Genomic DNA, 13,123 nt, shown 5'->3' with positions numbered 1-13,123 from the left:
AAAACTGGAAGTCTTGTTTCTCAGTATAAATAGCAATAGAGTTCAAACAGACCAAAATATTTAAAAAAAATAAACCTTCTTTCTCTTTTTTATTTTTTAAACAAGCAGCATCCTACACTGTATGCAAACTCAAATTAAACAAATTATACTTTATCAGATCTAACTGGCACTGAGCTTTGTAGGGCAAAGAAGAGCAAATGGTCATAAAAATCCCAATATGCTAAGCCAGAGAAAGTAGAGCCAAGGAAAAGTAAAGATTTAATTTTTAAGGAAGTCTATATAATCCCGTCCATTTCTCTCCCAACATCAAACAGTAAAAGCATAGGGAAATGCTTATTTTCTCATTACCATCTCAAAGTGGTAACAGACAAAGTCTCCAAACATTGGCACATGGAAATATAACTCAAATCCACCATATTTATATGCACAAATGGATTAACTGAGCTTCCTCAGGGAGAAAATTTAGTTTTTATTATAGCAGTTCAGGCACACACAGTGCCTGGCATATTTTTCAGTTGCAGATTTGCATGCTTTTACAAGCATAGTTGAAATTGTTTAAATGTATGTGGTTGTACTGAATCTGAGGTAAAATCAAGAAAAGACATGGTCCAAAAAGGATTTTGTTCTGCATTTTAGGAGAGGGAAAAGAGCTTCTTGCCACCTTGCTGTGTATATTATCCCTCAAATAGAATAAGATTACCATATATATAATAGTGGGCTACTTCTGCATCTCCGCTTCAAAGCTGTTATACTGATGAGGGACTTTTGTGTCCTGTAAATAATTTTGGATGGCTAAAAATATTTAGGTATCTTGAAAGCCTCTTATTTTATTCTTATCAAACTTACTAAAAGTTTACTCCTTGTAAACTACACTATTCGTATACTTAGATACACAAATACTTACAGGTGTAGTGGTCAATCAACCTGCTTTCTGCATTTGCAGGGATATCTTAGGGATAACTTTTGTGGTAAAGGACACATACCACAAGGACTAACTCCAGATAAACATGAGACTAGACAAATATAGAATCTCTTGAAGATAATTGTATATATTCGTATTTTAACATTTATAACTTAGGCCACATTCTTGAAGTTAAAATCTTTGATAAAATGAACCTGGAAACCTGTCAATCAATACTAAAGCCTTTGGTTGTTTTTACTACTCTATTCCTCTGAGAAAGAACTGGTTTTAAACTTACTTTTAACTTTATTAATTAGCTACATGTTAAAAATATCCAGATTAATCTATGGCGTTTTATTTCCAAAGATGATGACCACACACCCAGAACACTATCAGAGACAAAATAGATGCACTGCTACAGAATTTTAGCCAAATGTCTCTTCATTACTTTTGTTTAACAGGAAACTAATGGAGCTCACTGTTCCCTGCCTCATAAAAAAATCTATGTCTTGGCTGATGGCCCATGGTTCTGTTTCACGCTGAGAATTACAGTGGGGACTAAGGGCTTGAAAAAGGAATAATTTGTTTAATTATGCATTGCTTCTGTCCTTTTCTAGAAATTAGACTGTAATAACCACAGTACTTTGGTACCAAACTATGCATACTTGTGTAAAGTATTTTCCTGTTCCATAGGTACAAATGCATCCCGTATAGTACATGAATAGACAACTAAGAACTTACAGGAAAAATTAAGTACTAAAAAGCAGCATTAAAAATGTCATCAAAGGTCACTGAAACTGTTATTTTCTGACAGCCTTTAGAGAAAGACAGCCATGTCACAAGGGTTCTTGCTAAAATTCACCCAGTGACAGAGAACATTACCTTCTTGGAACATTATACCAAACTTTTTGCATCATAAATGTTATTGGATCAAGATGATGCATTTTTTTAAACTCATTTCAAATAAAGACTATTAGATCTTGATTTCCTAATACTAAAGAAATGTAATTCAGAGTCCCATTGACCATAAACTATTCAAGAAGAAAACCTTTTAATTGCATTGTTCATTACTTTAAATGTTTATTACAAGATAACATTCTTCTACTGAAGAATTGATTTTATATTCAGAGTAATAAACTGTTCTTTCTCCATGGTAGTTAATATTAATTTCTTCAGCCGTCGAGGAGCTATGACTTGAAAACTTAAGCAGATTTTCCCTACAGAAATACTATACAATAAAATAAGAAAATTTAGTTTCAAAAAGGCTAAATTATCGGTATACTTATATGTGTGTGTTGAAGTATACATAAAACATAAGTATATGTATGTATTTCCATTTGAGATCAGCTTTCACATTTAAACAGTTAAATGCAGAATAATTCATAAAACAAAGCAAAGAGAAAGAAAAATCTGTGTCTTTAATAATGTTCATTAGAAATTAAAAATTCTAATTAGAAACTTTTTTTACATTTAAAAATTTGGTAATTTATTTTGATTGGATTGTTAATCCTCAGTTTCTGAGATGATTAAATTTATCTAGAAGTTTCCATTCTTTCATTCTTATAAAAATATTCAGGTATTGTTTTGGTTTTTTTTTAAGATACAGCCAGTCTCTCACATCTTAAAAATCTCTGTGTTCGTTTCAGAAGTTTCATTCATGGAGTACACACATCCTTGCAATACTTCAAAGAGTAGCCTGAATTATTATATGTGCTTTATATAATGCTCATTCTAAAGTAAAAATATGTCTTCAAAATTGAATACAGTATTTATACTTGAAAAAAAGACATCCTGGAATTAGAGTTAAGTAACTGGGCATTACCTGAAGTATGCCTGCAGCAAAATATATCCATCATTAACATGACATACATATAAGATACATAGATATACAGCTCTTAATCTGTAGATATCGTTCACGTATGAGTTAATTTTGACCTCTATTAACATGCGAAATGCCCACTGGAAATAGTCAAAGAGATGTATGATTAGGGAATGACTTCAGTGCTAAGATGACAGATTTGATTTTAACCATTTCCTTAGTAAACTATCCCAGCCAGGCAAGCCCCAGATACCTCAGCTTAGGTTTACAGCCTATCCTGAACATGACATACACATATGAAACATCTGTCTTCCAACACACTTTGGGATTTGACCTGCGGCATTCAGATTTATAAAACAAAGGTAAATAAATAAAGTGCCTCCCACCTGACAGGGCTGAATGAAAGGAGGTGTGAAAGGCCAGAAGAGATGGGGCTGATTGCAAGCAGCAACCGTAGATCTGGTGGCCTTTTCTGTTTGCTGCCTGCTAGCATCTTGTTGCTTGGCTGTAGGATAGCGGTTCAGAGCTGGCCAAACAAGAGCATTAGCCAGCACACCCCCTCCGCTTTCTACTGGCATCCTGGCTCTACTACAGCTTGCAAGCATGCACCCTTCAGCTTTATACAGTACAAAGGTCTGATCAAAGTCCCTCTGAACAGGCTTGGTCAGGCTGCTCACTGGAATTTGAGCCCTTGTCAGTCACATACGGAGTCTGCTGGTTGGACATTTTCTGCACTGAAAACAGGCCCTTTCTGAATTAGTATTGAGATTTACTCTTCAGCCACACTGAGACAGATGCCAGGGGTAAAGCAAGAATCTCAGAGAAAATCTGTAAATTAGGCATCCAAACAACAGCTGGACCCAGCTTGAATTTAATCATATGCAGGCAACACTTTGGCCCTTTGAGGTTAATCAAATGAAATAAACTGCTGAAGTCAAGCATAGTACTTGAGTCCAGCCAACGAAAACTGAACAACCAGTCAAACCAAATAATAAAATTTTTAGCAGAGTTTTCAGTAATGCCTGAGAAATGCTGTAACTTCCAATTAACAGATTTTGGTATAAAATAATGGATCAAGCAAAGGCTTGATTGAAGAGGTCAAATTTCAACCTGCCAGTCTTTTAATGACTTATATAATAACGTCACCAACAGTCTTCTATGGAGAAGCAAAGAAAGGAACAAATAGTGTTGAAATGAGCTGAATAAGGTGCTCTTTTTTTCACTCACATACAGTACTTTTGCTCAGTTCTACAGAGGGAAATGCTAACAAAAAATTCACATCTAGATGGAGCTTTGAAGGAACAAGATTTCTGGCTATTAACACTTTCCTTCTCCAGACCACATCAAGGCAAAAAGTGCTGCCTATTTTCAGACAGTGAAGGTATGGAAATTAGGAGGGGCTCAGGACTAACACTAAGGACTAATGCTAAGAGGAATGCATTTGCAGCAAAAGCATCAAAAAGCACTGAGCATTTTTCTCATTAGCAAAAGCACCACAAAAGATAGCCTGTTCATACAGTTCTCTGTCTGCCAGAGAAGACAGACAGTGATCAAACTTTTCTGAATTAAACTTAATGTTCGTTCAAGACTTAGCCTTCCCGATGAGCAAACATGACTCAAAATGAGGGTCACAGTAGTATTATCCGTGTAGAGATTTGATTTCTTCTCTGAGAACAAATTCCAGATTTTTGTGATTAGGAATACTTCTCCTTTAAAAGGCAGTGAGTGCTGAAATATGTAGTCTCTTAGACTACAAAATAAATGATAAATGAATACACAAAAGGAACACATTGCAAAGGCAGTACACGTTCATGAAATCTAGAAAGCCATCTAGGTTTTCTGTAAGTTTGCCAAGTTAAATCAATTTTTTGTTAATAACTCTCAGAATTTTCATGAAAAGTACCTTAATATATGGCATTTAAACATCAATTCTGTAATTAAATAAATTTCAGTGGTTGTATCACAATTAAATAGTTGAATATACTCTCCGCTTTCAACCTGGATTTTATTTCTGATGTTTAAGAGATACTTTGTAGAATTTCTTCTCGTAAAATGCTTGAAGGACTGACAGAAGGAGTGCTAAAAAGCAGTCTCTTTTGATTGTTTGGATTCATGTGGAAGTGTTGTTTTAATACTTTACAAGTTCTGTACCAGAAACAGCAGAAAATTAATTCAGGACCAGGTTTATTGTAAAATACTTCACAATTTTTTGGTTTTGTAAAGTATGTCTCTCATGAGAACATCCTGCCAAAAAATATTTACTCCCAATATCTAGTAATATCTATGTTTTTTTTAAAGATGGTATTCATTGTGAATATAATTTTGTTCATGCCTAGGGATTTTGAAGCCTCTACGTTTTGCGCTCCTGAAAAATTTAATTTTGAAGGAATTTCTACATGTTGGGGATTTGGCAAGAGGAAAGATTTCTCTTGTATCATTTAAAAAATGCATGTGCAAAATGGATCAGCATTAGGTTTGCTTATAGGTTTAGAGTTTAAAGAGTGTCTCCATGGAGATGGATTAGAAGGTGTGTAACAGCCGAAAGAACATGATTAAATTAACCAAATGTGGTACTTCTGGATAGGAAAACCAGATGTCTATGCATATCTATTTAGCCATCCTATTGAAAATGTCCTTACAGTTAGATCCATAGAAAAGCATTCTTCCTAGCTGTTCAGAAGCCCAGAGGCAGCATATAGGAACAGATTCCCAACAATCCAGTCTGATTTATACAGATCAACCCAAATTTATTTCTTACCCACGCAGCTGATTTAGTCTGAGTAAAAACCAAGCCAAAATACCCATTTTTAACTTAGCTCAGTTTCTTTGAATTATGGATCAAATCTAATGATAGCGTGGACCTGGCTTTGACTAGAATTTGTCTAGAATAAATAATGTTATTAGAAACCATCCTGTATGGTGTTTATTTAACAGAAAGTCGTATTGGCCAGAGGAATAGTGAAGGACTTCTAAATAAGACTGAGGAGAGATAGGACACAGTTTGTCCAAACAAACAAAACAATGGCTTAATTTCCTCAGCTGCAGAGAACGCTCTGACATTATTGCACTTGTTGCCATATTATAGACTGCAGCATTTCTGGGTTGGCTGAAAAGTGACGGAGATTGAGTAATCTTTCAACTCTCCCTTTCAACACAGCAGTTAGAATCTGCTGGTGTTTCTGTTCTGAGCCAGTGAAAGGGGGGAAGGGAAAACTGTTTTTCTACCTGCAGAATAAAGAGAGGAGTGGTGCCAGGGGCCCTGAATTATCACCTGGAACAGGCACTGAGTACAAGCTCACCAAAGGCAAACAATTTAATTTAACTGATATGACACCTCGATTTAGAATAATGAAAATGTTTGGTTTGGGAGGGACCTTTGATGATCATCTAGTCCAAGTTCTGACTGGGGGCAGATACATCTTTCACTAAATCAGGAGCTTGCTGGAATCAAGACAACTCCTTTGGATAACACCAGGGCACTCAGAGTAGATATGGGCATGTCTGTGATTGTGCTGTGTCACAAATCCAGCCAGGAATCACCTTCCGGTGCTCCCCACTGCTGCTGTACCTCTGCATTTTTTGTGGAAAGAAAAGGGCCCTGCAGAGAACAACAGACTCACTAGCAAATACACCTACCCAAAGAATGCTATTTCAGCTTTTCTCTCCTCTCAGTTTGGGTTTTAGTTTGTTGCTCTCAGGATAGATGAATGAAGAACTGCCCAAACTGGTAAAGATGAAGGTCAGTGTCTAAAACATGTGAATGAAGGAGCCCCAAACCCAATACAGATATGCTGGCTACGCTAGCTATACATTCTCAAATGAAAAAACCTAACCCAGAATCCAGATTTTGAATTTACAAACATTGCAATGTCCCACATCATCTGATTCACTAGTTCATTCCCAGTACTCAGAAGAGTATGGCAACCTACACTGCTACAGATGCACAAACACGGGTGCTCTGCAGCTATCTGAACAGAGAAGAAAGTGCTCAGCATAGCTTTTCCACATTTTCATGTGTTGAAGTCACACACAAACAAGCAGCTTTCACAGAGCTAGAGATTATTTTCGCACAGCATGAAATAATTTCTTTGAAATCAGCACTTATTTATAAATCTAAATATTCAGGACACCTACACTTCAAAGAGAGATTGTTCAGTAACTTCTCCTGAAACCACATCAACCAGACAGGATTGTCGCTTGCATTCTGTATCTGGCATTATTTTCAGATAACACGTTCCATAACTCATATTACCAATATATGTTAATTTGAGGGAACACCAGGAAGCTCTGTGAAATAGCCCAGTTTTAATTAGTTATATATCAGCACTACTTTTGTAGCATATAAATCCTATATACACTTGTAGACCGTGCTTCCCTTCACACCTGACTGCATTTTGCAGGGTTTGTCTTTGTGAAATTAAACGCGAATGAATTCTATTAGAATATGCAAATCATGCCTTTCTTTGGTTGTGTCTCCTTACTTTTGGCCATTTGTTAAAATTGATTCTGAGAAAAGGATGAAACTTAACAGGATAGGACTGTCACATTCAAACTGTGGAAACTTTCCATTTCCACTGCTGTTGCAGTGTGATGCCATTTCCTGTTTCAGCTCCCAGGTGTGGCAATACCTTCTCCCTTCCCCTCCCCCTTGCCTCCTTGCTAAGTGCTGTCAGTCAATCTTAACATTCCAGTAAGGCCATTGTCTGGTTGGGGCAGTTCAAAAGATGCTTCTCAGCCCTGGGGTCATTGGCCAGTCCAGGCGTCATTGTCCCCTGAGACTCCCCCGCTCCCACCTGGTTGGTGGCACACCTATCCCTTCCCCTCCCACTTTCCCCAGGCTTAAAAAGAGACGGGCCCATGCAGTCGGGATTCTGTGGAACTGTTACCAAGATTCAGAGCTCTGTGTTCCTGGAATAAAACTCTGGATTAAACCCTCTGCAGAATCTGTCTCCTTTTCCTCTTCACCTAGCCTGGAGCCTTTCCATTAGAGGTAAACTGAGTTCCTGCCATGCCTGGACTTGTTCCAAGTGCCTAACTGCAACTTCCAGCCAGCCAAAGGTGTCTCTGAGGTGAAATACCACAGCTGCCACCTTTGGTCCAGCAGCGAGGGTCAGATGAGCCCAGGCACGTTCCACCTGGTAATATTGGGATAATATTCCAATACACTGCCTACTTTCCATTTCCACAAGATTAGTTTTTCTTGAAGCTGGGACAATGTAGAAATTCAATTAAGTCATTAACTTGGAAAACAAAAACCCTAAATAAATAAATAGTAAATGTCTCCAAGACTATGTGTTGAGGAAGAGCAATTGGTAATGTATTCGTTGATACTACTTATCATCACAAGCAAAAATACTTACATTTGCTGAAAGTTGAGAAGTAAGGGTAGCAACTTTCTCCTGTGATGCAACCAACTCTCTCCGTAGTTTCTGAATTTGCTAAAGAAACAACAGACGGCTGTCAGTAATTCAGCAATGTTTTTGTTGTGGTAATTTTGTATGTTTTCTTGAGAGACAATCAATAGATTTACAATGTCTTAGCTTCAAATTTTAATCTCAGAACTGTCCAGAAATACAAATTATTAGAAGTTGTAGCCCAGTGTTGTTCCAACTGTTTTCTAGCACTCAACTGGTGTATGAGCCAGGATTCAAGTTAAGGGAGTGCACATGGGTAAATGCTTAATTACTTTGTATGTATTATCCTTTTTTGCAAGGGAAATGTGATAAGTTTTTACGAAATCCCACAAGTCCCAAACATATGCTTAGTGCAATCAAGGAGATGTAGCCTGAGGTTTTGAAACACGAGTGCATTTGGGTGAGGTTCGCTGTGCCTGACTGTAGACATGATGCAACCAACATATGTTGAATGTCTACAGTAGACAAAGATAATGTGAAAAATGTACTCTCATGCTGCCTGGCATGAAGAAGGCTTTGATGTCTACCTCAGACACAGGATTTTTCTTTATGGATGTCTAAAATTAAGTGAGGTAAAGTAGTATTTTTTTTTCTCTAAAATATGCTTCCTACAGTCCCTGAAATTTAAACATGTAACCTCTTTAAATCTTATATAGTATTCAAAAACTTACTTGCCAACTTAAAAAAAATAAATGTAGCTTTCAATGTGTTTGTTGACATGAAAATAAACTCAAGACCCTTTTATCCTTTAATGAAAAACAGAATCCTTATGAAAAACATGTTTCCATTTCAGCTGGGGTAGATACCTAATATGAAGCTTGCACATCATTTTAAGCCCATTTAACCCTATTTGAGATCTTACAGGGACTTCTGGGCACTGTACTGAAATCAAGCACAGCATGGAGTTTCACTTTGAAGAGCCTCTCATATTCAGATGTAAATTATTTCAGACAAGAGAAATAAAATGGGTAAAACCAGCCTAGGAAAGGGAACATTTATAGTCACTAGTAAAGACCATTGCAGTACTTTAGTTTTATGACTCCCATGAAAACCAACAAGAAATACTGTACAATCAACATGAACATGTTCCTGTACTTCTATAATGCAAAAATAGCTCAGTCATTTACACTAGCTCAGTGCAACAGGGGGAGATTATCGAGCTGTTCTCCATCCTGGACTGACCCTTTAATTTTTCCAAGTTTTCTCTTTTGGTTTTAAATGAAATTATTTGACATTTCAGCTTAAGCTACACCTTCATCATGCTCTTGCAAATTCACAAAGGTAGGTCTCATGAAGTACTGTCCAACATCTCTAAGAGCATCTCAAGCAGACCCAAATACTGAGAAAATATCATGTAGAAATACACAGGAAAGAAATGTTGTTTATTTTCTGTATTCAGACCTACAGAAAAGGCAATAAAATGAGGAACTGGAATTTACACTACTGAGCTATAACATGCCTCTTTAGCTTTTTTGTTTTAACTTAAAGAGATGTGAGCTTAGACGAAATTATATTGAAATATACTGCAGCAAGGAGGGAAGGATATGTTTATTTGTTCAATGTCCTCAAAATATCTTTTTGTTGACTTTTTCTTTGATTAGAATAGTAAAAATAGGAGCAGCATAAACGCAGGAGTTGGAAGGCATGTAGCTCTGTGAAGTGGAAATGCACCCCTTGGTGCTGTATTTTATTGCAGCTACTCTTTGGTGCCCTTTTAATACAATCAGGACTTCATTTTGAGAAAGGCTGTAATTGTATCCAGCTGCTGACCCAGGCTTGTCACCCATTCTTATACATTGTGAGGAGAAAGAAGCTATTTTCCATGTCAAATTTGATTTATATCTGAAATCAATCTGCATTGCTCTGAAATCCATAAAAGTGGTCAGTTTCAGAAATTTAATATAATTCAAAATGTGGGGGAGAGAAGTTCAAAGCGATCATTTGAAGTATTTTTCCTCCTGAAAGGTAGCACCTTACCTTGAATCACACAATTCCTTAGATCCTGCACAGAGTGGTATTAAGTCTGAAATCAGACCTATCTCAACTCCTCCACTCAACGCCCAGTTCTTACTGATTCTTTTCATCTTTTCAGAATGACAGCCAGGAGACTTTCTTCAGCACAATGCTAAGAAAACACCTTCTAGTTAACTAAAAACTGCACCAGGTTTCCACCAGTATTTCTTAAAAGATGATGCAAAGACACAGGGTGTATTTTCCCCACCAACTACACAGTTTAGCCAAAGCAGGTAAACAATAAACTAAAAAATAATGTAAGCAATACAGAAGTATAAAAATGAAGAAAAGTTCTTACCTCTGAATGTGCCTTTTCTTCTGCCTGGAAGAAAACAAAGAAGAAATGGCTTAGAATCAGTGTGCAACATAATTGTGGTAATAGAACATAAAAGCCAGCCGCACTGAAGTGAAATGAATAGCTGCACGCATCCATTACATTAAAGGAAGGTATCCAGTAAAAACAATAAATGGAACTCTTTTCAGCTCGCTTGGCAAAGCTCCAGCTGAAACCCCAAAGAGTTTGCCAGCGTACTGACAAAATGAAATGGTGGAGAAAGGGAGAGCAGGACCAGAACTGCAGAAACTGCAGCTACATTTCTATGAAAAAACAAAAATTTACTATGCTCTCACTGCATGGGCCTTAATCTGACACAAAAAAACATTTATGCTGCAATGATTATTAGCGCTCCTGGATTTAAATTTGTTTTACTGCATACCAAGGCATGTTCCTAATATGATAATATGTAATATCTGATAAGAGAAGTTGACAGCATACCAGTAAAACATACATTGGGAAAGCGGAGGGAAACTTGCATTTTAATGTAATTTCTTCTATACAGAGTACTGACCAAAATATTAAGGGCTATCAAGGCATGTTAAAGTTTTCAATTAAACTTGTTAATATTATTTAATAATTTAAACATTTTCCATATTGCAATGTCTTGTGTCATATATTGAAACTTTTTACTCAGCAGTCTTTTTCAACAAGCTAAGAAACTAAACCACTGCAAGGTAAACCTTTGAAAGTCATTCAGTTTCTAAGCATTGGATCAGTCCTGTTAAGGAGACATTTCGTGGACAGATAAATCTTGCTTCAGTAGGATTCTAATGGAAAAGACTGGCATGACACAAGAAAGGAACCCTTTCATAACATAAAATAAGAATCAGTTAATGAACTGGAAATTAATCCACCCCATGGTCTGAAGTGGCCCACGTTCAGAGAAGCAGTCTACATTATCTGGAAGAGAACAGTAAGCAGTAGAAGGGAAACGTAGCTAAGCAATTATCTCTAAATAACATTAGAAACACTGAGAAAACCCAAGGTAAGGGCACTTCAAAAGTTCTCTGGCATAGGACTGTCTGTCTTACACCGTGTTATTACAAATCAGTATGGCTGAATTTGAGCCTGTATTAGGCATTAATTTTGTTGTCAGGATTTTAATGATTTATGACAGAATTTTTTTTTTGCTTTACCTTGCCTAAGGGGAGAAGACTTCTGGAAAATGCCTCTTTCCATACATGCTTATCTGTTAGCAGTCTCTGAACAGACTGTGATCCTATGATATTTACCTTGGCAACACTTAGAAATGCTTTTGGCTGAAACTACTTTAATACCTGACACATCGCTATGTGAGGATAATTTAGTATAATGATTTTTTTTCCTCATCACTGATGTGACACACTAACTTTCTGATCAATATTTACAAAAAGATCTGCCTACAGAAAAAAAAAAAATATTCTATTCCCATTATTGTTACATCAAATATGTAGTGCATGGAGGGTCACAAAGGGATTGAGGTGACGATGGCCTCATAATTTCTTCTGTGACAACAAAAGCAAAAAATTAGGGTTGGTGACTTTTTCCTACAACTGCCATGTGGGGACATGGTCCTTGGAGCACCAAACCTGCTGATGAAGGCACTGCTACATGTCCTTACCAGACAACTCCCTCAATGCACAAGGAAGTGTTGCCTCTCGCCAAGTTCAGAGAGGTAGCTCTCACAAGTCAGATTTTGTGGGCAGTGAAGGAAGTAAATGAATGAGAAAGACCAGGATTTTGGACCAGCTTAAAAAAATAGAATCTGACAATCAAATGCATCTCAGTAGTTTTTACTTAAGTTTATGCTCACACCATTGTAACCCAGGACTCAGCCATTGTTCCAATAGGCTCTAAAAGGAAGAAAATTCTTTTTCTCACTCTACTTCTGCATTATATGCATGCATCCCATCTCTGCAAGGATTATTTTTCTTTCTTTGAAGTCTTAGAACATTAAGGTACAAATGACATGTCCTTATAGAACTCCTCTGAGCACAGCCTAGCACAATCAATGAGGCCTAGGGAGTCAAAGTGTAGCTAATGCTGAGAGCCAGAGTAGGAAATTGGCAATTAACTAAATATGGGAAAATTTAAGTGTTTCACCTACTGAGCAGGAGGAGATTGAAAATGGAGACAACCTATCATAATTTTTTCAATTACTCACAGGGCTAAATGAATTCACTGCCAAAACTGAATCAGTTTACTATGTCTGCTCACATGGTATATTTTTCTCTGAAACAAAATGGAGGTCGCTGTACATGCATATCACTACAAGCTCCATTTTCAATCTATGCAAGTTAAGTCCTGAAAACCCAAATGCAAGTCAAGAAGAAAGCCAATATATACAGAAAAGAGTAGTGAATGCAGAACTTCTGTGTCATTGGACTTATTCACTGGTAGAAAATAATGAAATGTCTCTTCTGAATCTCATATTCTAATTCCCAAAGAAACAATCTTCAGAGAATAACTTGAAGATTTTCAACTATCCTCTGGTAATTATACATGAAGGTCTTGATCTTCATTTAGTACTTTGATTGAATTTCTCCAGTGATTAGGTCACAGAAAACCCTAGAACTAAGGCTTAAGACAATGCTTGAGAAATCTAATAAATACATTTAATTGAGATAACTCTGTGAAGATATCCCATTGCTCTCTTCACT

General features: G+C 36.8%; 1 protein-coding gene across 9 annotated transcripts in view; it reads right to left on the bottom strand.

Annotated features, from left to right (window-relative positions):
- The window catches only part of NAV3 (neuron navigator 3), a 509,813-nt gene that overhangs the window by 29,417 nt on the left and 467,273 nt on the right, over positions 1–13,123 (bottom strand). For all 9 annotated transcript variants that reach the window (XM_036400276.2, XM_036400277.2, XM_036400271.2 and 6 more), the window contains 2 exons: positions 10,446–10,469; positions 8,081–8,158 (listed from right to left, as the gene is read on the bottom strand). In XM_036400276.2, coding sequence (XP_036256169.1) covers positions 8,081–8,158; positions 10,446–10,469 — 102 coding nt within the window. The remainder of the gene's footprint in view (positions 1–8,080; positions 8,159–10,445; positions 10,470–13,123) is intronic.

Source organism: Molothrus ater, chromosome 5, assembly GCF_012460135.2.
Source record: "Molothrus ater isolate BHLD 08-10-18 breed brown headed cowbird chromosome 5, BPBGC_Mater_1.1, whole genome shotgun sequence".
NCBI classification, from domain to species: Eukaryota; Metazoa; Chordata; class Aves; order Passeriformes; family Icteridae; genus Molothrus; species Molothrus ater.
This window is presented reverse-complemented; position numbering and strand designations above follow the sequence as displayed.